The sequence below is a fragment of the Siphateles boraxobius genome, unplaced genomic scaffold (genome assembly GCF_051911475.1).
Source record: "Siphateles boraxobius isolate OS27281-9 unplaced genomic scaffold, OSU_SipBor_1 9, whole genome shotgun sequence".
Taxonomy (NCBI): Eukaryota; Metazoa; Chordata; class Actinopteri; order Cypriniformes; family Leuciscidae; genus Siphateles; species Siphateles boraxobius.
This window is the reverse complement of record NW_027509219.1, coordinates 2,456,898-2,482,561: the sequence shown is the minus strand read 5'-3', so window position 1 is coordinate 2,482,561 and position 25,664 is coordinate 2,456,898. Positions and strand designations below refer to the sequence as shown.

The window sequence follows — 25,664 nt, the reverse complement described above, 5'->3', positions numbered from 1 at the left end:
AGCTTTTTTTCTGCGCTCTTATCTGCGCCGGTTTCAAAATATTTATCAAAAATAATTATTTTCTGCTTGTCCGGCACTTTGCAACAACACAGCCTTATTTCGGCATCGACATTCAGCATTTTCCCTATAACAACGTCTGACGTCTACATTTTACGTGGCGTGAGAAAGTCCCATACCACGCTAAATCCGATCAGAGCGTTCTTCAGAAGCGGATTTCCTGATATGTGATTTGAATAGGATTTCAAACCACATAAGGATGTAGCTTGAAACGGATTTCATGTGCTTTTTCTGGACTGACAATCTGAACGTAGCCTACGTCAGAAATAGAAGGAAGAATAGTGGTAAGGGCTAGAGAAGCTCGTTCGTTCAGATCTTTACTAAATATTAACTTTAGTTCGTCAAAATTCCGGACTTACTGGGTCCTTCTCTATATGATTTTGCAGCTTCCATGTGTTTTTTTTCCGTAGTTCAGACATCATAAATTAATGTAACAATGTGTTCAGTAGTACATAAACGGTGCAATTCATGCCTAACCCTAACCCGCATCCAGGTAACTGACCAAATCGTGACGTAGGTGCAAACACTCTATTGAACTTCGTCATCTCCCATTGTCACTGCATGTTCATGAACTCTCACAAGCAAAAAAAAAAGACTTCGTAGACTATGCAAAACATGTCAATCAAACGACATCATCCAGATGTGCCAATCACCTGAACTAGGCAGAAAAAGATTACAGGAGTGCAAAATAAAGAAAAAAAAAAGACCTATGCAAGTGTGCATTCTGTTTACGGTTTAGAGCTTAATACGCTAACGGAGGCTGTACTGTACCAACTACCTCAGGTGGGGCTAAATGCTGAACGGTGGAACAAACTGTAATTTGCACTACTGTCTGTTCAAAATAAATGAAAAGAAACATTGCATTGGGGATTTGTTGTAACCGGACCCCAAAACCAAGGTACGTACCGATCCGTGACTTCCTTGTACCATTATATATATTTGGACATTGACACAATTTTCATAATTTTGGCTCTGTATACCGCCAGAAGAGAATTAAAATAAATCAAGATAAAATTAAAGTGCAGACTTTCAGATTTAATTCAACGGGTTGAACAAAAATATTTTACAGATAAGTTCAGAAATTCCAAATTAAAAATGATCAGATATTTCCAGATTTTCCATGATCGTTGGTGCATTGTGGACCAAGAAACCAGATCCCATTCCCATGTCTCTATGATAGTTTGCTCTATCTAAATAGCTTGGGACTCCCCTTCAGTGTAAGTCTATGGGATCTCCCACCTCTCCTTAAGCCACACAATTTGAGACATCATTCATGTTTGTAGCAAAACAATGCGGGATGAGTTACGAGCCACAGTTTAATACTTTAGGTTGGGGGTTGTTCAAATATCTAACCCTAAGTTAGAGCTATAATAAATGACGGGTCAATACAACAAAACCAACAAACGACTCCTGTAGGGTAGTGGTTGAAAACCTCATGTGGCGGCACAGGAGGCATTTCTCAGCATCCTTCTCTCTCTCTCTCTCCTAACACAATAACCTTACTAAGAGTGATGATGGTTTTATGGCCCTCTTGTTAAGCAGTTAAATGGTTTAATGTGTGGTCTGGTGGTTTGGCTGGTTTTAGTGGGTTTTTAATGGTTTTAATGGTGTGAGGGGGAAGAAACTGGATCCAAGTGAGACGGGCTGAGGGGAGGGGGGGCAGACTCAAAGTGGATTAGCGGGCGTTTTGATCAGGTGATTAGATGACTATAATGAGCAGAGTGCTTCTCTCTACACTCAAGTGCGCTGAACCCCATGTGACTGACATCTCCTCAAGTGGTGCCGGCCATTAGAAGAGGACTGCAAGATCGTGTGTGTGTGTTATCCATTACAGAAATACACAAGTAGGGAGGGGCCGAAGTATGTTCCCAAGAATCTAGAAGCTTCTGACATCATGGACATCAGGGCTATTATTGTTCTGAACATTGTGGGCTACGAGCTGCTTAATGTTGTATTGAAATTTGATATGGCATCTGTTGCGTCTTCTACGGTTTGTGCCGGTTCATGCGCAGCACAATAACAGGACGTCCCTGAGCTGGATTTGGTCATTGTACTGGTGTGTATGTGTGTGTTTGTGTGCGCGTGTACCTGGTGATGTTGGGGATGCTGCGTGTGTCTATCAAGTCGTTCTCCATGTCCAGTAGATGGGAGTTGTGGTTGTGGAGCTCCAGTGGGGACGTGAAGCGTCTTAGCCTGAGCAGAGCCAAACAAAACTGAGCGCCCATTTCCTCCAATTCATTTGTCCCGATCTGGAGACCCTGCAAACACACACACACACACACAGATCCCATGTAACAAGCACTGTTTGTACAGGATTAGTTTGCAAAATGACATCTGGGTCACATTCATTAACAGGAGACGTCTGTGATTTCATGTACTGATACAGACAGCATTGGGTTCTTCAGATTTTACTAAAAAGGGAGTGTGTTTTGTCTGTGTGTGAGACACGATGAATTACATTATGTATATAAAATTAAAGGAAGGAATTAATTCAATTAATTGCATAAAGAGACATACATAAATCCCGTAGAATATCTAGTCAGGTGGAGCTGGGGGAGGTGGAGGGGTTCAGAGTAAATCTGATAGCAGGCTCAAGGACTAGCTTACAGAAAACAATGAACCAGAATATTTAAATGTAGAGCAAGCAATCTCATTGGCTGCAGGATCATGTGAGACCAATCCGCTTTTTTTGGCTCTCTAGATAAAACTCAGCAGTCAGGACCACCCTTCAATGTAACTTAAGTTAAGCTCAGCATCTAGCATTTGTGGCATAATGTTCATTTACACAAAATAATTTTTACTTGTCCCTCGTTTTCTTTAATAATAGTAAAAAATAAAAATAAACAATTTGAGATTTGTCAGGGACTTACAATGGAATTGGGGGACAATTTCTGGAGAACTTGTATGCAGAAATGTGAAGCTTATGATATTTTAAAAGCACTTATTCTGTTAAATCTTGTGCATTATTTGAGCTGTAAATTTGCAATATCAATTTTATTGACATTGTAGGATTTAGGAGCTTTGTTGCCATGGCAATACAGTTGTAGAATTGTAAATATCTTAACTCATAAAAGGTCTACAAGTGATTTTGTCTCAGTAAAATCAAGTCAACAAGCATATTGCTTATGTCTTGAGCCAATACACAGAGTATTTAAATATTTATGAATTGGCTCTATTCACTTCTATTGTAAGTGCCTCACTGAAACCCACAGCTTTTTTTATTTTTTACAAAGGCAAGGCAGCACAAATATTGAACATTGTGCTAGAATTTGCTGTTGATTGAGCTTAACTTGTATTGAACACAGAAGCCAACTTCATTTTTTTTCACCCAGAAAGTCAGGCAAAGTAAATATCTTTAAAACAAAAAAACAAAACAAAAATGAATGTGCACCAGACAGCACATCGAGAAACGCAGCTTTTCATTGAATAAAATAATAATAATAATATACTGTTCACTTTTTTTCTTTTAACAAAACTAAAATGAAAACGGTTGATTAAATTATCAAAGCTATTATAGAAGCTTGCCACCGAAAAATAAACGTAAATGTGACTATTTATCCCACAATTCAGATTCACAATTTTCCCCCACAGAATTCTGTTTTTGTTTTGCAATGGAATAACGAAATATAAAAGATAATTGCAACTTTATTTTCACAATTCTGCCTTTTTTTGCAATTGCATACAGTTTATATCACAGTTTTTCCCCAACAAAACCCTTTTAAAGATTTGATGCCATTAATCACAACTTCCAATCCAATGATGAGTTCTTTCCTTGAACCGCTCAGTGTATCATCCCAGTGCATTGTAAATACGATACTTTGCTTCCAGGAAGACTGATAAAAACCACCTGTGTGCCCTTACTTGAGGAAGTTGTGTAATTAGATTTCGCCAGAATGAGAAAGTCATTTTCAAATTTGTTTGCAATATGCATCAGATATCAGACTATGAATGCACGGACTGTTTTAGATCCACAGACGCATCAGATTATTCCAAAAATACAAAAATGAGTTTTTGTTTTTTAGGATTTAAAAAAAAAATATTGTTTATAAACTGTTTATTTAATATTGAATTGTATAGTTATTACTATAATATATACTATAATATTAGTTATATACATACTTATTACTATGTTATTACTTACCATAGTAATAACAGTAAATTGGGCATAATTACATGCAACTAACCCTAATCCAGCCATAACCCTATAGTAAGTACATGTAGTCAATTAATCAGTACTTGCACTGTAACAATGACACCTTAAAAAATAAAGTGTGACCTTACTTTTTTTTTTTTAAATGTTGTTTCTTCGAAAGGAGAATATGGATGCTGTCATGGCTAGGGAAAAGAGGGCAACCTGGCATGTCCATTTTGCAAATGGGGTGTGTCAAGTCGTGTTGACCAATACGCCATTTCATGTTGCATTTTTATTGGCTAGTCAGTAGACGTCAGTCATAGCAGCAAACACGGTGAGATGATCATGCTGAATTTCTGACATTGTCAGAATATTATCGCAGGCTATCTTTGGTCACAAGACCGTGACAATGGCCATCTTTGAACCTCTCTCACTCTGAATGACGTAGGACCGTTTGGAGCCGCGGCCACTGGTCATCTTTCATCTCGGACAGCCCAAAATCACACAGTTTACCGGTCATTAGAGAATATAACCGCTAGGTGACGGCTCCAACACAGGTATGCATGCGTTTTTATAGTGAACTGAAAACTAAGTACAGAATACAGTGCTGCTGATGTAGTTTATCTAAATCTTTTCTAGTTACTGTAAATTGTCAGTTGGTCATGCTAGACAGAAAGAAGCTTCAGCCATGTTACTTGAACTCACAGAGACGCCATTATGTGTCCTACAGACAGAAGACAGTCACTATCAGAGACCTGAGACTACTGCATCTTTCACAGGTGGTCTATAGCGCCATCTACTGTTCACATTCATCATGACAACCTGTCATATATTTATTGACATTTTAACATTATTTCTTCATCAAGACGTTATAAAAACAAGCAAGCAGTGGTCATCACCTTTGAATATTAAGAGCGTCTGTTTAGATCTCGTATGACAGCCTTAAATCTGAGCAAATCTGTAACAAATTTTGTTTCTTGGACACCAATGTCTTAAGATGTGGCATTACAAAATGCTTATGCTTCTACTAATTATATTTAAAAGGGGTAAAGGAGCAGTTTTAAAGTAAACATGGCCTGTTCAGTGTACTTTTACACCCCTTTCCCTTTTTTAACATGGTTGAGAGAAGTAAAAATAGAACGGTTGTAATTTTTAAATGCTATGTTGAATCCCAAAATAGAATTTAGAACTGTACATGCTTCGCACAGAATAAAATATTGTGTTCTTTTAAGAATTTTGTTTAAGACTGTGCGCACATTTATTAATTATCAAAAAATACACAAATTAATATATAAAATTGTATTTTGACTAGTTCTCTTTGGCCAAATTAGAAATGTTTGAATCATAGCCATGTCTCATGAACCAGAGAGGTAACTTAATTTAAAACGAACAATGTTTCCGCTCCCAAGGCATCCGATACTGCCGCATATCCAAGAGAAATGTGCTCACTATGCTGACAAGCGCCCAGCGACGACAAACAAAAAACATGCTAGATACCAAAACACCCTAAATTTAACATGTACAGTACACTCTTAAAAATAAAGGTTCTTTATTAGCATCTATGAAGAACATTTAACATCTATGGAACCTTTCCATTGCACAAAAGTTTCTTTATAGTAGAAAAAAGGTTCTTTAGATTACCTAAATTCATCACACAAAGAAAAAAAAAATAGTTCTTCAAAGAACTTTCACTGAAAGCGTCTTTGGGAAATCAAAAAATGGTTCATTTATGACATTGCTACACAAACACCATTTTGGAACCTTTATTTTTAAGAGTGTATATAAAGTATATTAAAAACAAAAAAAGTTGTATATTATTTCTCTAATTTTCAATAAAATACAATATTCCATTTGTCAGTGTTAACTATTAAAGAAGAACCACATCTTCCATATTTAATTTCTGGTTTAAAAATAGACAAATTAATGGACACAAAAGTACACTGACCAAAATAGCATTGTCCTTTCAATTTAGAACTGAAAAAGCTTATGAAGTGATTAAGAGACCAGAGTAAACAAATCTGAATCTAGACAAACTACATAATTGCAGTTGTGCTATTTCTAGGGTTGCAAAATTCCAGGGATTTATTCCCACAGGAATATATGGGAATTAACGGGAATAATTAGCTAAATTGAAAGTTAGCCTATAACAGGAAACTTAATTTTCATTTTGAAGTGAACTACTCTTTTCTGTCATCATTTACTCACCCTTAAGTTGTTTCAAACCTGTATGAAGTTATTTCTTCGGCACAAAAGACAATATTTTGAAGCATGTTGGTAACCAGACAGCTGATGGACCACATCGACTTCCACAGATTTTTTTTTTCCAACTATGGAAGTCACTGGGGTCCATCAACCGTTTGGTTACTGACATTTTTCAAAATATCTTCCTTCGTGTTCACCAGAAGAAAGAAATTCATACAGGTTTGAAACAACTTCACGGTGAGTAAATGAAGACAGAATTTATTTTAAAGTGAACTATCCCTTTAAATGTAGCTGAAAAAAACCCCAAAACATCTTGCGGCATAATCTTGGTTTAAACCACCAGAATGCAAATTCAGTTCAAATGCGACCCTGTGTAATTCCTCAATCGCATGCACACGGCAACGTTTTATAAATCAGGCCCTGGTCGCTCTGGAATCAGAGGATTTTTTTAATATACATATTTCCAAAATGCCTCAGCTTAACTTCCCATGAAAATAACTTTTCCACCCCTTTGCAACCCTAGTTATTTCATAGATTCGGTGACTTGAACTGTTATTCTAAAATGTAGAAAAGTCAAAAGAATGAGTAGATGCGGTCAAACTTGTTTCTCGTCACTTCTCTGGTATTAGGGACACCAAATTGATTTTGGACAGGTTATGAGTATATTCATTTCCACTTCATGAAGTCCAGTGACAAAGATGTTTCGACTTGCAGGGTTGCAAAAAGGCTTACAGCATTCTTCTAGAACAAACTGGTGAAAAGATTACTCATATCATTCTTTTCAAAGGCAGAGTAAACACACAGCTATTTATGTGTGAAAAAACTAAAAAAATATTAACCTTGGGTTATGAAGGCCAGCTACTCTGAACTGCCAACGCATTCTCATCCTTTGGCGTCATATGTGACGCCATATGACAAAACGGCGAAATACTACGCACATGGCACCCTTTATCGTCAATATAACACGCACTGTAATGGGTAGGTTTAGGTGTGGGGTAGGGTCTGCGTCTCATATTCACGCTAAAGGATGCCAGTCAACTTTATGACGCCTTGGGTTCGCGTGTTATATTCACGCTAAAGGGTGCCATGTGCGTAGTATTTCGCCGTTTTGTCATATGGCGTCACATATGCCGCCAAAGGATGAGAACGGGCTCGAACTGCAGTGCCAAATGAATCCAGTGAGAATTGCTAACACATGTTAAAGCATGGCATCTCAGAAGGCTGAACTTTATCACAAACGAAGCTGTCGTTCATTCCAGCTGAGAACCGCCCGGCGAAGACCTTGTCATATCAATAGATCGTTTAATCTCACCCACACAGAAAGCCAAGAACCTTGATGTCAGACCAACATTTACGAAACACAGTTAAAACTGATCATGTGTTAGTCATTTCAATTTTTCTTGTCATGTTTTTTTTCTTTTACTTCCTCAGCATTCACATGGGGTTACTGTGTTTTATATTGTGAACGTTTCTTGTTTCTCCGTTTAGTATTCCCACACCCTGTGTGAAATTAATTTCCATGACGATTACTAGATAACAGCAAAAACAATAAGAGCAAGGCCAGAAACACACTTTACACAAGTACACAAATCACAGCGTTTTGAAGTTGGTTACATATTTTGCAATGCAATAATGCTTCAATCCATTCATGGTCATTTATTTCCAACGTGTACTTTTGTTCTTTATCTGGTGTTGTTTTTATCTGATATTCCTAGTCATTTTCAGAAGAACTCATTTTCGAGCAGCAATCTCAGGAATATTCAGAAGTTTTAAAAACAAAAGGTTATGTTAAGGTAAAGTTTGTGTGTAAAACTAAGCAGCCCTCACCTTGTATTTGCCCTGGTCACAGCCACACAGGGTGCTCTCCATGGTGTAGCTGCGCTGCACTCCGATCTCTCTCCAGACCACCACACGCGCCGTGGCTTCTTTAGAGCGCTCAACAACAAAACTGCAGCTGGACAAGCTGAACGCTGGAGCCATCTGAGACAGCAGCTTAGGCAGAGTCTAAAACACATGAGAAGTTGCTTTACATTCAACATACAGTATTTACATGAAACAATCAACACTGATGGAGAGTCAACTTTTTAAGACTAGCCTACGTTTTATGCTGTCTTTAATGCCTTTTTACATGTTCAACATTCTTTAGTGTGTAATATAAATTTCCAAAGCACAAAGTCACTCCAAAAGGATTCATTCTCTATATCAGTATTTCACAACACTTTTCCTGGAGGGAGTGTTTTTTTTTTTTAACATTCATGCATGAAAACCTGTTCTAGAGCCCCAAAACAATATCAAGACTTTGTAAAAGGGCATAATAGGTCCTACTTTAAAAGAATAATCCTCCCAAAAAAATTACAATACTGTCATTTACTCGAAAGATCGTATCTTTCTTTCTTCTGTGAAAAGAAGAATTGTTCAGTTGTTTTTGTCCATAATATGAATGTTAAAGGGACCCAAAACGTTTAAGCTCCAAAGATGACACGAAGGTGTAGCATGAATTTAATACATACAAAAACATCTGAATCATTTATCAAATATCATCTTTTGTGTTGTGCACCAGCATTTCCAATTTTCCATTTTTGGGTCACCAATAGAGTGCCGAAGTTATGACGTCACTTTGTAGGACAACTCGGAAGTTAGCGGCGCATGGGTTCCCTCGATCGAAAAGCTATGCATTTTCCCCATAGACTTTTGGAAAATCGCAAAAAATAAGATCTGTGTTCAACAAAGAGTTGTGACCCTTACACGTTTTGTCTATTAAGATAATCTTTAAGTTAATCCAAAATGTATACATTTTGAAGCCTATATAAAGTTTAAAAAAACCACAAGCAGACACAATAAAGTTTACAAAACCACAAGCAGGTTATAACTGGTGTGTTTTATGTCATAGATCAAAACGTGAAAATATTCAGAGGCTTTGTTAACCACAGACCTTATTTCAGGCGATTTAGCAAAAACCCATAGACTTTAGGACGAGGGAACCGGAGGGGAACTCACTTCTGCATTTTGGCCTACAAAGTGACGTCATAACTTCGGCACACTATTCCTTTAATGTGTAAATGTGGGCAGTTAAATGTTAATGAGGGCATTACATGTGAATAACCCAATTTTGCCTTTTTTTTTTTTTTTTTCATAAATGGTCTGAATGGACAGAGGGAGCTGTGTGTTGTGAATGTCAGATTATGCCAAAAAGGTGCCAATAAAAGATTAGTATATAAAGTGTGCAGATGTGTTACCCTGTATCCAAGGTCCTCGTGTATGTCAACAGTGCTGGTGTTGACACTGGTCTGCCACACAGTCTCTTTAATACTACAGCCGTACATGAAAACATTCTTCTTCCGTGAATGGCCGTGATAGTCGCAGAACACCTAAACGCACACGGTTAATAGGCAAACACACACTGCTGGTGTCATTAAACAGTTTAAACATGATGCTCTCTCACCAGTGGAGTTCTTCCTGTAGCTCTGAGGTACTGCAGGAGACTCTTGGAGTGGTAGATGGTGGGATGAAGCTCGGGGTTGGGGTTCTGCCACTGTCTGTTCAGATCCTCTCCACTCAGAGAACAACGATGACTGAAACGTGACCATAAAGAAGATTGAAATATGTGATTACAGATAAAGTATTGCAGTTTCTAATATTGGTAACACTGTGTGATAACTTTCATTAATAGTGTTAACAAACAGTATCATTTAAAATGCAGTATACTTTCCTGCCCATATCTTACGTGCATTAGATTTTTTATTTAAATAATATAATAACAAAGATCATTGGTTTGTGCTGTACTAATGATGAAGGAGCATTATCAACAGCTTCTGTTCATTTGCAGAACCAGTGTGGCTTTTTCAGTGTGGAGGGGATTTTGTTGTTTGCTGACATACTTTCCGTTGATGACCCCGTCAGGGTTGAGCATGGGGATGATTTTGAAGATGTAGCTCTCTCGTAGACTTTGGGCTTGAGGACTGCAGCTCATGAGAAACTCCAGAGTGCCCTTCATCACCCAGCTGGAGTTAGTCTCTCCAGGATGCACCCGCGCAGACAGAAACACCACTGGACGGCTTCCTACAAACACACGTTACAGCATTGCTGAGCGAGCATTGCTGACACTCATTCACGGAGACTGAAACGACAATCACATTATGGACTGTGTGCATGAGAGAATGTGTGGAAGAGAGCCTGAGTGAGTTCATGCACAGGGAGTGCTGCTAAGGTGCATGTAACAGTGCATGAGAGCAAGTGCTTTCAAGAGGTGCATGTGAGATTAAGACTAAGACCCATGTGAATGAAAAAGCAAAATTGCATGACAGCATGCATGTAAGAGAGCCAAAAAAGGCGAATGTGAGCAATTGGTAGAGTGCTTAAGTGTGAGCATGTGACTGTCATACACTTTTGCATGCCTGCTGACATGCATGCACAGTGTTCTTAACACTCGTGTGTTGTATGACATATGCGGGAGTGCATATGAGTGTATGGATATATTAGAAAGTGTGTTTGAGCATGTGAGAGCGTTCATGAGAGTGAGTGCATGTGAGTGTGCATAAGGAAGCATATAAATGTTTATGAGAGTGAGTGCATGTGAGCATGCATAAGGATCCATGTGAGCGTTCATCAGAGAGTGCATGTGAGTTTGCATAACACATGTGACAGCGTTCACGAGAGTGCATGTGAGTGTTCATCAGAGAGAGTGCATGAGGTCACATGCGAGTGTGTTCATGAGTCAATGCATGTGTGTGCATGAGGATGCATGTGAAATACTTCATTAGTGAGTGCATGTGAGGTTGCATATATGATTGTTCGTAAAAGTGAATGCATGAGAGCGTGCATGGGGTCGCATGTGATCGTGTTCATTAGAGAGAGTGCATGTGAGTGTTCATGAATGAATGCATGTGAGTGTGCATAAGTACGCATGTGAGAGTGTTCATTAGAGATAGTGCATGTGAGTGCGCATGAGGAATCATATGAGAGAATTCATTAGAGCGTATGTGAGCGTGCATGAGGACACGTGAGAGAGATCATGGTTGAGTGCATGCATGAGGTTGCATGTATGAGTGTTCATGAAAGTGAGAGCTAAAGAGCGTGTATGCAAGAGTGTGTAAGAATGCGTGTGAGTGTTTATGTGAGCGTGAGTTTGTGATTCATGAGAGCGAGTGCATTTAAGAGTACATGCTGTTTCTTACCCACTAAACCAGGGGTTCAGTTCCATCCTTACTCCAAGACAATATACCTGTAGTTTTTAAATAAGCCTGAAGCACTTGATTCGCTGGTCAAACTAGGGTTGAAGCTAAACTCTGCAGGGCTGTGGCCTTCCAGAAACTGAGTTTTGCACCCCTGCACTAAACTGATTGCTATGGCTGTATGTTTATCAGTGATGTTCCTGTCTGTGTGTGTGTGTTACATACTGAACTGGCTGATATGGTCATTGCTGGAGGATTCTGGCATGGCTGTGATGGTGAGCAGGGGACAGCTGTTTCCTCCCAGCGTTTCACACAGATCCTCCTGTCTGTAGTAGATCTGAGCAGTACTCAAAGCACTCAACTTCTGCAGATGCATCTAAACAAATGAGGAACAAAATCAAACTGAATCCAACTTTAGATCCTACTATATATCATGAAAGATCAGGATGATGGTAAAATCAAGGTATATTTAAAATATCATGCCATGGGGCAGATTTACTAAACAGGGGAAATTAGTGTGAGAATGAGCAATTCCAAAACAGCGCAAATGATAGTGGTAATGGTAGAATGATCTACTGACCACACGCAAATTAAAGAATACAGACGCAGCCGGATCATTGCTACAATGACCAACTCAATCTACCAATTGGCGCCTGGTAAATAATGGTGCAAACACTGGTAAATTGATGAGCGCAAAACTTAGTAAATCGACTTGCATGATTCATTTAAATACTCTCCCCTCATACATTTTGTGGCTGAAAGGAAAAGTCCTACAAATGCATATGAAATAAGGTCAGCTGCAAAAATAACCCTGCCCATGCCTTTCAGTGCTGATTTTTCACTGCGTGTCTTTAGTAAATCCTGACAGTAGTTTTCTAACACCAAAAGAGGGTTTGCACTGGTGCAAGCTGTTAGTAAATCTGGCCACATATGTCCCCTGACGGTATATTGTCAAAAGTACAACTGTAACCACCAAAGTAAATCATTTTAGTACATATAGAAGTATGTGAGTTGAGGTGTACTATTCAAACTAATGTGCTTCTTGATAAAACACATGCTGGTATTACTGTACATCCACTGTTGCATCAATTACAGGAGGGTACATTTGCATAGTACCTTCAGCATCGAGTAGGTGTATGGATAATGATAGGCAAAGTAGCAAACATCATCTTTATGCTGAAAGGTCACAGTGAAGGTCATGGTGAAGTATGATTTGCCCTTTTGCCCTCCGGCTGCAATGGAGCTCCGTGAGAAATGATTCCTAGATGACAAGAATAGAGGTCAATGCATGACAACCCACAAATCAAAGTACTTTTACAGGTTATAATACACTAATATACAACATAAAAGGATGGTACTAACTTGTAGTAGCAGATGTCTGATCCTGTTCTAACCCATTGGGGCCTGCCGTTGATGGCATCCTGGACAGAGTACATGAGCACCTGCATACCTGTCACATCATAGGAAAAACCAGTAGCAAAATCAGACAAAAACCAACCACACTCTGACTTTAGAGATGGCTAGAGATAGGTTGACTTAGTGCATTTAAGTAGCTGAATACTATACAACATCCAAACATACTCTGCATAACACAATGGCATTCTAGCTCTAGCACAATTCATAACACGTTGCCATTAAACTGGATTATTAAGTAACCCAATACTAAAGTATTCAGACATTTGAATGGAACAATCGCTCCAGTATGTATGTTTCTGGACTAATGCTTGAAATGACCTACCATAATTGAATTGGCTGTTAGACTTCTCACAGTTGATTATATTGAATCGATAACGAACTCCAGGACGCATATTGCCCACCTCAAAATAGAACCACTGGTGATAGTGATTACTATTGATGTCTGAGTTCAAAATCAAGTCATACTCGAACCTGCCGATAGAAGAAGGCAATACACTGAAGAAGCTGTTTCTTATTTTTCTGTTCTTTTTATGAAAAGCACATTTAAACAACAAAAATGCTTATTCTGCACATACTTTCTGACTTGCATTGCTTTCCGTAGGTTTCCAGACTCAAATTTAGAGTTGAACTTGAGAGACTCCCCATTGTCAATAACTGGACAACTGAAAAGACAAATAAATTGACATTGATGATTCACATATTTTGAAAAACAAAAACAAAACAAAGACAGTCTGGGTGTGTATAAATCAATAAATGTGGTCATATCTGTGATATTCCATTAACCTGAGCAATTAGTTAAAAAAAGGAATTAACAAAGATATTAAAAAGTGTTTTTAATACAGTTTTTTTTTCCAGCTTCAACCAGTGTTGGCTGATATATACCAGATGATAAAATAAATCGGTGTTATACTACGGGGCTATTGAATGCTTGAATCTGATTGATGCACAAACGTTCAAAGGTGTTCAATTATTTTCAGGGAAACGTATCAAAACCACTTTCATTAAAATAGGCAAAATAATCCAAAGCTATTAGGACTTTTTGAAATTTCATTACAAGTTTAGATCAGAAGCTGGCGCTTTCTTGAAACTTTATCATTAGGGCATGGAGCCAATGACCCATACTTAGTTTCATAACGATACGTTAATGCATTTGTAAATTACAGCATTTTAATTTAAAGTTTAAAATGGCTGAAATGAAAAAATTGGATTCCATTTGAAACTGTATGCAGTACCGAATCTAACAAGACCACTTTTATGAGTTTTAGGCAAACGGTTAAGAAGTACATACAAACATTTTTTTTTTTTTGAATATCTCCCGACCAGTAGGTGGCGCCGTGCTGAAATGCTGCATGTAGCTTTGGGTCATGCTTGTGATGACATAGACCAAGATGAACCTCAATAGAGTGGTACAGGTATGACATCACTTTGTAGGCCAAATCGCAGAAGCGAGTTAGCATTTTAGCACTTCCGCTTCCATCGTCCCAAAATGCAATGGGTTTTTTGAATAGGGTTTTGGTTGAATGGCTGAAATAAGATCTGTAGTTAACAAGCTCAAGACACTTTCACATTTTATTCTACGACATAAAATACATCAGTATTACCCCACTTGTGACTTTTTTGAAGCTGTTACGTGTCTTGGAAAAGGCGGTTGCTAACAAGTGGTTAAATGGGACTACAGAGGCTGTCTAGGACATTAAACGTCATCACGCTGAACAGGTAAACTCAGTCCGCTTTTACAGCATCATTATGCTTAAAATTGTGCTCATATAAACTATTCTAACTCAAATGTTCAGGGAAAATGTTTTTAGATAAAAACTGAAAGAGTTGTCAGAAGCTTAGTGATGGTCACGTTAAAGTTCTGGGACCGTAGTGTACTGTAGTTTGTTTATAGCCTACCTTTAGCTTTTTTACTTCTGGTGACTATGTTTAGGCTTCAAAATTAATAAAAGTTGTGTTCATCTGTGATAATTATCTAGATGGACAAAACTTGCAAGTCTCATAAACTTTTGCTGATCACAGAGCTTGTTTTTAGCGATAATCCAAAATCCTATGGGATTTGCCGAGGGAACCAGCGTGATGCTAACTGCCGGTTGGCCTACAAAGTGACGTCATACCTGTACCACTCAAAAAACAAAAGCATTGCGAATATATAGCCTCACATCCAATTTGGCATGCTCTTTATTTGCGCGATATTCGAGAACAGTTGGGTTCATTAAAATGCTTTTAATATCTTTTTTCCAGCATGGTCTGAAGATGATGTGAACCATTTTTTGGTGGAAATCATTTCAATGGTCTAAGACTAGTTTGAAAAAGTTTTTCAGAAAATCGAATCGTCTTGAGCAAAGGAATCAGAAGAAAAAAGATTTTTAATCCTTACGGTTCATGAGTTATTAGCATAAACTTAAGTGAAAATTCGGCCAGTCGGTGGCACTAGAGGCATTGAGTTAGAGACTCAAAAATTGCAGTGGTTAATAATGAGAATGTGCTTTATCTGTGTTTCAAATTTCAAAATTTTTCCACAAGCAGTTTTATGGGCTGCCCTTGACTCAAAAGCAGAAGAAAAGGGAATAATGATGATGATGATGATGATAATAAAGAAGACGACGACAAAGAAGAAGAAGACGAAGAAGAAGACGACGAAGAAGACGACAAAGAAGACGACAAAGAAGAAGACGAAGAAGGCGACGACGACGAAGGAGACGACGAAGAAGAAGACGAAGAAGAAGAGGACAAAGAAGCAGAAGAAGACGATGAAGACGAAAAAGACGACGAAGACGGAGACGACGAAGAAGAAGACGACGAAGAAGAAGACGTAGAAGACGAAGACGACGACGAAGAAGAAGACGTAGAAGACGAAGACGCCGAAGAAGAAGACGACGAAGAAGACAACGTAGAATAAGATGGCGAAGAAGATGACGAAGAAGACGACGAAGAAGAAGAAGACAAAGAAGACGAAGAAGAAGACAAAGAAGACGGCGAAGAAGATGGCGAAGAAGATGGCGAAGAAGACGACGAAGAAGACGGCGAAGAAGAAGACGAAGAAGAAGAAGACGAAGAAGAGGACGACGAAGAAGAAGACGAAGAAGAAGAAGACGAAGAAGAAGAAGACGAAGATGAAGAAGAAGACGAAGAAGAAGAAGACGTAGAAGAAGAAGACGAAGAAGACAAAGAAGACGAAGAAGAAGAAGACGAAGAAGACGAAGAAGAAGACGAAGAAGAAGACGTAGAAGAAGAAGACGACGAAGAAGATGGCGAAGAAGAAGACGACGAAGAAGAAGACGACGAAGAAGAACACGGCGAAGAAGATGAAGCAGATGACGACAAAGAAGAAGACAAAGAAGAAGAAGACGACGACAAAGAAGAAGAAGACGACGAAGAAGAAGACGAAGAAGAAGACGAAGAAGAAGATGATGAAGAAGACAAAGAAGAAGACGGCGAAGAAGAAGAAGACGAAGAAGACGAAGAAGAAGATGATGAAGAAGACAAAGAAGAAGACGGCGAAGAAGAAGAAGACGAAGAAGACGAAGAAGAAGAAGACGAAGAAGACGACGACAAAGAAGAAGACGAGGAAGACGACGACGAAGAAGAAGACGAAGAAGAAGACGATGACGACAAAGAAGAAGACGAAGAAGAAGACGACGACAAAGAAGACGAAGAAGACGACGAAGAAGAAGACGACGAAGAAGAAGACGACGAAGAAGAAGACGACGAAGAAGACGACGAAGAAGAAGACGAAGAAGAAGACGACGACAAAGAAGAAGCCGAAGAAGAAGACGACAAAGAAGAAGAAGATGAAGAAGAAGAAGAAGAAGAAGAAGAAGAAGAAGAAGAAGAAGAAGAAGAAGACTGGGAAGAAGAAGAAGAAGACGGCGAAGAAGTAGACGAAGACGACTAAAGATTATTATTATTAGGGTGCTTGGCCATTTTTTTTATATACATTTTTTTTTACATGACTATAACAATCTAAAGTTTTTTCCTTAAAAAACCTTTTATCCTACCTTTATTTAAGTCAAAAACAAAACAAAAAATGAGTAATGTATATTGTTGATGATCAAAATGTTGTATTTAAGAATTAATTTAAGAAAAAAATTCTTGAATTTGTTTAGCTCATCATAGTGTAGGTTTTGAAGGTAACCCAAACACAAATTAATCTTCAAGATGATTCGTTTAAACATAATTCCACACAAAAACCTCAACTCTAGACTCCACACCCCAAATCAGCAATCTAGGACCATAGATGAAGTGGGCTCCAGCCAGTCTGAGCTAACTAGAGAACCTCCCCAGCTAAGTACTTTATGGCCATGCAAGCTTGTAAAGATGAGCCTAGCTAAAGGACGAATATGCAAAGCAGACCTTTCTTGTTCTTAAGGACCTCTGAACCACCCCAGGGTTGAAATCTCTTAAAACCACAGAGACTGAGACTTTTACATGATTAAAAGGCATCAGATCATTCTACATGCTAAATGGACAGATATAGATATATGTGACTATTATGCTTTGATCACATATAAGTCATACAATTGTTATAACTATTGGATTGTTGACTGAAAGTCATATTCTTATTATAGGAATCATGTCTAAACTGTACTCTCTGCTAGAGCTGGAAAGTAAAGAGACACGAATAAAGGTAATTTATGATGCAAGGAGGAGAAACAGACTCCTCCGAACTAAAGACAGTGTCTAATTGGTCAGAACTCATCCAGGAGGCTAGACAAACTTCTGAGTTTAAAATCTTAGGACACGAACAAAGATTAAGAGTAGACATACAAACGACGATTCAGACCAGACATGTAGACGAGCAGGCAAAAGACTGCAGATCAAGATCAGAAGAACATGGGTTAAACAATTTCTTTTAAGCCATCTTATACTCTCTTCCCACTTTTCTTCCTCTTACTTAGTTTCTTTTCTTTTCCGTTGAGAGTCTCAGTTCTAAGTTAAGTTTTTCTGTACAGTTTAGGTCAACGATTCCACAGCAAAGCCCGCTTCTAACTACACTTGCACAAAAACTTTCCATCCATCCGCCAACACAGCACGTGATTGGCCGCCCAAGACATCTATCCAGACACGACGAGACCCCCAGCCAATCAACGAACACGGGAAACCCCCTTTTATGCCAAAAAATGAAACCCCAAAGGAACGCAAAGGCAAATGCAAGTAGCCTCCAGACTCTCAGCTGAACTGGTGCTTTGATATAAAATTGAATAACCAACCTGAGAAACGATAGAAGGGTTAAATTAATGATTGATGGTTCGTTCAGGTCATGTTTTATTTAAACTTCAGATTTCACCATCTAACTCCTAAAACTCATTCTTTCCTCACTTTCTTTCTTTCTGCAACTCGTATGAATGTGTGTTTGCGTGTGTTTGTGTTAGATATTAGTTATTTGTGTTAGAACAATCAATAAAGTATTGTTTGTATTTTAAAGAGAAGTGTTCTTGTGTTATGTGTTTACAAATTTAATGTCTTAAACTGCTGATCTGTTACCGTGCTAATAAATAGTGTTTTCAATATAGTTTGGATATTAATATCCGCTGCAGAGCTGATAGTTACGGCCCGTTCAAGTGAACGCTGAACGAGTCATTTGTTCGACGTAAAATAAATGATTCTTTCAAAAATCCCTATAAATTAATGAATCATTCCCTTTGAGCTAAATTGACCCGTTTCCCTTACAAGAGCAAGACAGTTTACTTCTGTTTCAGACACTCCTGTCAAAATTGCACACTGACCTCTGATTGTCCAAGTCATATACAACTTTATCGATGATGTCACTGGGGTGAATGAGCCTCTCAATATCCTGGAAGATCTTCATTCTGTTGAAAAAAGAATGTCTTAACTGAATGGTTCATTCAAAAATTTAAATTGTCATCATTTACCTACCCTTGGAACTTTTTGTTTCTACCGTGGACCGGAGCACAAAATGAGATGAGTTCTTTTCCACACAAAACATTCAGTTGATATCTTAAATTTTCGGTTAGATCGTCACATAAAACTTTCGGATGTATTCAGAAGATCTGGAATATAGTTCAAAAGACACTTTAATCATGCTTTTATGGTGTTTTTGGAGCTTGCTTGACAGTCCCTGGCTTTTGCTGTATGGAAAAGACCAGCGTGAACATTCAGCTGAACATCTCCTTTTGTGCTCCACTCTAACGGGTTTGGAATATCTTAAACGAATTACATCGAAATTTGAGGTTTTGTTTACCCTTTCAAGTACTATATTTCACAGCAAAAAAAGTCAAACATTTGTTAAGTACCTCTGCACACCATAAACCCTCTCTACAATGGGCTCGCGGAGGTTGAGTGCCACATGCCCAAAGTAATCTGGGTATGCCACCTCTGTGTAGGCAGGCACCGAGCGTGTACTCTTCACCATCTCTAAGTAGAGGTCAGGGTCATGCAGTGGCAGCAGTGCCGCTGTATCTGGAACTTCGAGATCCGCTTGTTCCCCGCCCTCCTCCTGAGACCCATCCACAGAGCCTCCATTCACGCCGCCATCTAGAACCAGACGACCCAAACTATAGACCAGATCGCAGTCCGATTTGCCGTCTGGGCTTTTTGATATAGAGATGGTGTCCAGCTCCAGAGATGATCTATCTGAGTTGGGCAGCAGAACGTCTCCCTGCGGGGAACATCTGTTTTGAGGCCCCAAGGATGTTGGCGTGGTGGGAATGATAATGGGACCATGATGAAGCTCTGGGTTGACGCTTGATAGAGGAATGAAAGATCTGGGGCTTTCAAAGTCATTATCCTGAGATCAAAATAGAAACAGTGATCACCCCCATTTATTAAGGCCGTTTTCACACCTGGCTCGCTTGGAGCGTTTGTTTTGGAATCTAGTGCGTTTTCTCCCTTAGTTTGTTTCGTTTTGGCATATATGAACACGACAATCACGCTCTGTTTCGCACCAAAACAATCGCTCTGAGATCGCCTGGGCGACGTGTTCTCGGCCCCATTGAAAACGGATGAAAATGAAACAAAAGTGGTTCGGTTGAGGTGAGAAAGCAATCCAACACAACAGACCAAGTGGTATCATAATTCATAACGGAAATGTGTAATATAAGAAACGGCAGTGTCTGATTCTGTGAGTGAGCACATTATCGCAGTTGAAAACCAAAAAAGCGCTTCTACATCTTAAAAATGTTTTGTAATTGCTCTCCTCCATGCAATACAAGAATGCGGTCCTGATGAAGCCTTGATTCCCGCTCAAACTGTATTTTAAATTTTATATATATTTTTTTATCAGTTAGAGCTTGTACTATCTTGAATGATGACTGTATTTTTTTATTATCATGTTTATTGAACAATTCTCGTGTTAATTAAAATCATCTTCTAAAGATGAATCACGGAGCGAACTTGCCAGTCCATCTTGATGAATGATGCAGTGGAAACCCTGACCAATAAGAGTTCAGTTTTACTCATGTGACTTGTACAGACACATTTTTTTACACCTTGAAATGTTGCCCTTTGAAAACGAACCAAACCAAGTAGAAAATGCTATATTGTAACAAATTAAGTCCCCATTTCAAAACAAACCAAACAATCTACAGGTCTGAACAATTTACTCACTTCTTAAAACGAAACTCAATTCTCTAAGTGCATGTAACAAAAAATAAAATTGTGCTATGGAGAAATAAAAAGCAAAACTACCTTAGATGAACAAAATAAACTTAAGTTCTTAAAACCATTAAGGCAAGTATTTTTGTGTCTGCTATTTTGAAATCCAAGTCATTTTTTTATTTACATGCATTTTTATTGACCTTTCACCAGCTAATCAGAAATGTTCTCACCTCAAAATTCTCTATGAATTCCCGACAGAAATGCTCGTAGACTCTGAGCTCATCAAACGGACGCATGTTGATCTGTCTGGGCCGCAGTTTGTTGATATCGGTCTCTATGTCATCATTCTGTAGTGCATAACAAATCTGATCAACATCAGTTTCCCAGAACTTTGATCGCTCTTTTACAAATATTCTGAACCCCCATGTAGGCCAACGAGTAGAGACAAGTATTCATTGGATAGGATTGCTTTAACATGATAATATGTAAATATTAGATGAAAAACTTAAACTTAAATGAAAATGAGAAATGTTGCCTTGGCAACTATCTAAAATAAATACTGTAAATTCAAAAAGTACAAGTAAAAAGTACAAAAATACCTAAAACTACATATATATATATATATATAATAAACTTTAAAAAACTCATAGCAAAGTTACTAAAATGTAAAATGAAATTGCTTTAATTACTCTAAATGATACCAAAAAGTAATTTATTATTATTAATTTATTATTTATACATTTATTTAATAATTACAATTTATAAAGTGATTTGATAAGGCTGAATCTCAAAAGAAATTAAAATGAATTAACAAATTTAAAAATATAATAATAAAAGCTAATTCAGAATATTAATAAATACTACAACAGTATATAAATAATACTAAAATAACACTAATCTCATTAGATATTGTTAAACTATTGGTAATGTATCTGTGAACCACACAAAAAACACTTGGATCATGTTCACCTAAAAATTTGAATAAAGAAATTCTTAAAAGAAAATTCTATATTTAATTATTACAATAATCAGAATTAGGGTGAAAAAATGCAATATATAACAGGGGAAACGTGACATTTGACCCATATAAATATTAGATGGAATCACATTATAATTTCCATCAGTCACCCTGTTCTCTGCATATTGGTATCAGCTATTAAAAGACCCACATTGTTTGATCACTAGAATCTTAGTGAAGTTTAATGAGACCATTGTTACCTGTGTTCTGTGCCCGGTTTCATCCTCCTCATTTTCCGTGTCATTTTCTGTGTCGACCTCTGTAGCTTCATTCTCATCGCTCTCATCTACTACATCATCCACTAACACAGAAGACAGAGGGATCTCTTACCAATGACGCTACACCAAACAAACAACACTGACACTTTATGCAGTGCTATAAGCTAATATTAAATGGGGCAAGAAAAAGCATTTGCAAACAATTTTACTTCTATAAGCTGACATATTTAGATTTTTTTTTTTAAATGGACAGGACTTGGTTTTATTCATTGAGGATTGATAAATCATCCACAATAAGAGCAAAGACAATAAATGTGGTGCATCAGAATTATCATGCACCAAGACCAATAAAAACAGCACCCCTCTGACACCTGTAAGTGTGTTTTACCTCCTGGCGGCTGGTTGTACAGCAGCGCCACTGCTCCACCAGCGGGTACGTGTGGCAGCGGGTGGAGAAAGACACTTTTAATGGTAGGCAGTGGTAGGCGGTTCTTTGGAAAGCACTTCCTCATAATTAGGCTGGAGGTATTGACCAGTGGATCTAGTGTCCGGACGGGCAGGCACTCCTGAACATATCACAGTAATATATCTTTATACTGTGGAGAAGCTGTTTGGCACATTCCAATGTTATAAAAAATAAAGTAAAAACTTTCATACTGTGGATGCGTTATAAAGGATCCTCATCCCACTTGCGTCTATGAAGGCCTTCCTGCCAAGCTTAATGTTAGTGATGTTTTTGATGCATCCCAGGATGCTCTTGCGGATGACTACATGGCGGTGACGAGTGTCATTGCGGTGCCAATCTTGGTAGATTGCAAGTAGTGTGGGAAGATATCCTCTGTCCACCGCCCGGCGGGCATTCATTCCTAAAGAGCACACACACGAGAGACAATTTGTAATGTAGTGGATTTGAGTGTGTAATAAATGCTTTTATTCAGCAATGATGCATTAAATTGGTCAAAAGTTACAGTAAAGTAATTTATAACGTTACACATTTTTTATTTGAAATAAACGCTGTACTCTTGAATTTCTCATTCATTAAAGAATTGTGAAAAATTGTTTCCACAAAAATATTAAGAAGCACAACAGCTTTCAAGAGTAATGATTCTGAAAATTCAGCTTTGCATCGAAAGAATAGATTTGAAACGTTTTATAATTTAGTAAAAAAGAAAACATACATTTTAAATTTGTACAACATTATGTAAGGGATAATCCACAGCTAGCAGTGCATTAAAATATTTTAAATGCACAATGTGGAGGCAAAAACCACCCAACACGAAGCGCATAGCTAGCTGTGCATTAAAAGATTTGAATGCAGTGGATTATCCTGCTTATACCACGGTCATTTAAATTGTCAGCATTGACAACTTAAAGGTGTCAATATTTGCAGTGCAATATTTGAATGAATGAATTATAGCATTTATTTTAATTAATTATCGAGAGAGAGAGAGAGAGAGAGAGAGAGAGAGAGAGAGAGAGAGACAGAGAGAGAGAGAGAGAGAGACAGAGAGAGAGAGAGAGAGAGACAGAGAGAGAGAGAGAGACAGAGAGAGAGAAAGAGAGAGAGAGACAGAGAGAGAGACAGAGACAGAGAGAGAGAGAGAGAGAGAGAGAGAGAGAGAGAGAGAGAGAGAGAGCAAAGCTGTGAGTTTAATTACTTCAAAACCAGCAATGTTACTCCCTCGTTGCTGAGAAATATAATGTAGTAGTGGATAAATGTTTTCAGAAGTCGCAGGGCAGCATTGATAAGTTTCTGTGCTCCTTAATGTGTGTGTGTGTGCGAGGCGTGATTGCCGATTTTGTGTGCGTGAGTGACGTATGCTTGAGTGAGCTTCAATGAAAACAGGGCATTAATATGATCAGACAGAACAGACCATGGTGTGTGTGTATATATATATATATATATATATATATATATATATATATATATAATGTATATATACATATAAAACAGTAGTATTATATTATAATAAATGCATAACTGTGGTACAGAAGGGTTAATAATTTAAGTATGAATCAGGAGATAAATCTGGAATAATTATTCTTTGCTAATATTTCTAATATTCATATTATTCTCATTGCTGTAATACATAACTTCAAGGTAGTAAAACAAACTACTACAATTTATAAATTACAATTTATAATTTACATTCTATAATGTTATTTTTACAGTAATGAAAACTATTATGGGAATAAAGTAATATACAAATCATGTCATTTTGGTTTCTTTTTCTTCATGCAATATATATATTTTTCTCTTCTTTTTTGGTGTATAATGTTGACATGTTCTTTTTTGTGAGAATCATCCAAGGAGGCATCTTACCGGACTTCAGTAATGCTGCCAGTGTGTCCAAGGCCACCCTGAGTTGGAAAAAATCAAATAAATTAATAAAGAAAGAAATTAAATAATTAAATAAATGATCAATATCATTCTTGTAACAATTAGACAAAACGTCTTGGTTACTATTGTAACCTCTGTTATGCGTCGATATACCAACACTAGGGATTACTCTTGGGAGCCACAAACACCTCTGACGTATTCAGAAAAGGTTAATGGAATTGGCGACTGAAATTTGCATGTCCAGCCACTCCCGGACATCCGGCTATAAAAAAGGGCCGGCGTGCTTCACTCATTCAGGTTTGTGAGGAACCAAGACAGCGTCTCGACCATTTCAGCAGCCATTCAGAGCTGTGTCAGGAGGAACACTACGTCTTCATTCCCTCCATCAGGGAAGTTCCCTATCTTTCTCTTTGACGTGTCGAAATGCCGACACTAGGGGTCCCTATACTAAAAACCAAAACTAACGATACAAGCTTCGGTAGTTCGTTTGCCAAGTAACAAGTGCACTCAACCCACTCAAAACCTTACAACGCCCAGAGGGTATAACCCCTAGTCTCGCTTCGTCCCTAGGGGATTTTCCATTGCTTTTTGCAGTTGAGCAAAATTGGTTGTTAACGTTGGGAAGCGTTCTCTTTCTCTACTGAGAAAGGAACACTATAGAGAGCACATCCTATCTGAAGGGGAGTTAGTATGTGGAAAATACAAGTTATGGACTTACCTGATGGAAAACACTACATAGGGATGAAGTCTCTGCGGTGGGTTCCACCTATTAGGGGAGAGACTACCGACCACAGTGACTGGCGATGGAGCAGAGCTTTGTCCAGGGGAAACCAAACAGTGGAACAATACATATGGAACCACTGTTAGGGAGTCAACACATATGGAGCAAAACTCGAGATGCAAAGTTGTTAGGTGTAGCCCAACCCGCAGCTCTGCAGACGAGGCACCATTCCCCAGAGCCAAAGAGGCTGCAATGCCCCTGGTGGAGTGAGTCCTCAATCCCAAGGGGCATGGTAAGCATTACAGCTTGGTAGGCCAGGAGAATTGCATCCACAATCCTGTGGGCCATTCTCATTCTAGTCATGCACTCGTCACGCTTACCTGATGCAGCAGAACATGAGGAGTTCATGAAGGTTCTGGTGCAAATGTTCGATGCCTGGTCGTCATGATAAAGAGAGCCATGAGTACCGTGTGTGTGTGTGTGTGTGTGACCCAGGGGAAAGAGGAAACTTGCTCTTCTGCTGATCATGTGGGAGCCTGGTGTTGTCTGGCCAAAGATAATTGCTCTCCTTGCATCCCTCCATTGGGAGTGAGAACTCTCCTCTCCTGGGTCGCCCATCTCAGGTTCGCTTTGAAGCCTTCCGAAGGGCTCTTAGTAGCCTGTTGACGAGTGGGCAGTGCTTTCTCTGCATCCCTCATCTCCATCAGGTTAAGCCATAGGTGCCACTCCAGGACCATGAGTGTTGACATCACCCAGGGGCGAGCGTCCAAACTCATCCAGAAACTCATCCAGAAGAACACGAGAGTGCAGAGGAATGGGAGTCCTATGGGA

At 38.5% G+C, this 25,664-nt stretch overlaps 2 protein-coding genes across 6 annotated transcripts in view; one reads left to right on the top strand and one right to left on the bottom strand.

Moving 5' to 3' along the window:
- naa35 (N-alpha-acetyltransferase 35, NatC auxiliary subunit) overlaps positions 1–25,664 on the top strand; it is a 287,987-nt gene that overhangs the window by 228,803 nt on the left and 33,520 nt on the right. The window lies entirely within an intron of this gene.
- The window catches only part of agtpbp1 (ATP/GTP binding carboxypeptidase 1), a 47,036-nt gene that overhangs the window by 4,115 nt on the left and 17,257 nt on the right, over positions 1–25,664 (bottom strand). For all 5 annotated transcript variants that reach the window (XM_077223757.1, XM_077223756.1, XM_077223758.1 and 2 more), the window contains 17 exons: positions 24,095–24,132; positions 22,429–22,637; positions 22,160–22,337; positions 21,754–21,854; positions 20,766–20,882; positions 19,233–19,726; positions 18,705–18,788; positions 13,554–13,640; positions 13,301–13,449; positions 12,925–13,012; positions 12,679–12,823; positions 11,788–11,938; positions 10,270–10,450; positions 9,834–9,963; positions 9,628–9,759; positions 8,219–8,395; positions 2,146–2,315 (listed from right to left, as the gene is read on the bottom strand). In XM_077223757.1, the coding sequence (XP_077079872.1) occupies positions 2,146–2,315; positions 8,219–8,395; positions 9,628–9,759; positions 9,834–9,963; positions 10,270–10,450; positions 11,788–11,938; positions 12,679–12,823; positions 12,925–13,012; positions 13,301–13,449; positions 13,554–13,640; positions 18,705–18,788; positions 19,233–19,726; positions 20,766–20,882; positions 21,754–21,854; positions 22,160–22,337; positions 22,429–22,637; positions 24,095–24,132 (2,631 nt within the window). The remainder of the gene's footprint in view (positions 1–2,145; positions 2,316–8,218; positions 8,396–9,627; positions 9,760–9,833; positions 9,964–10,269; positions 10,451–11,787; positions 11,939–12,678; positions 12,824–12,924; positions 13,013–13,300; positions 13,450–13,553; positions 13,641–18,704; positions 18,789–19,232; positions 19,727–20,765; positions 20,883–21,753; positions 21,855–22,159; positions 22,338–22,428; positions 22,638–24,094; positions 24,133–25,664) is intronic.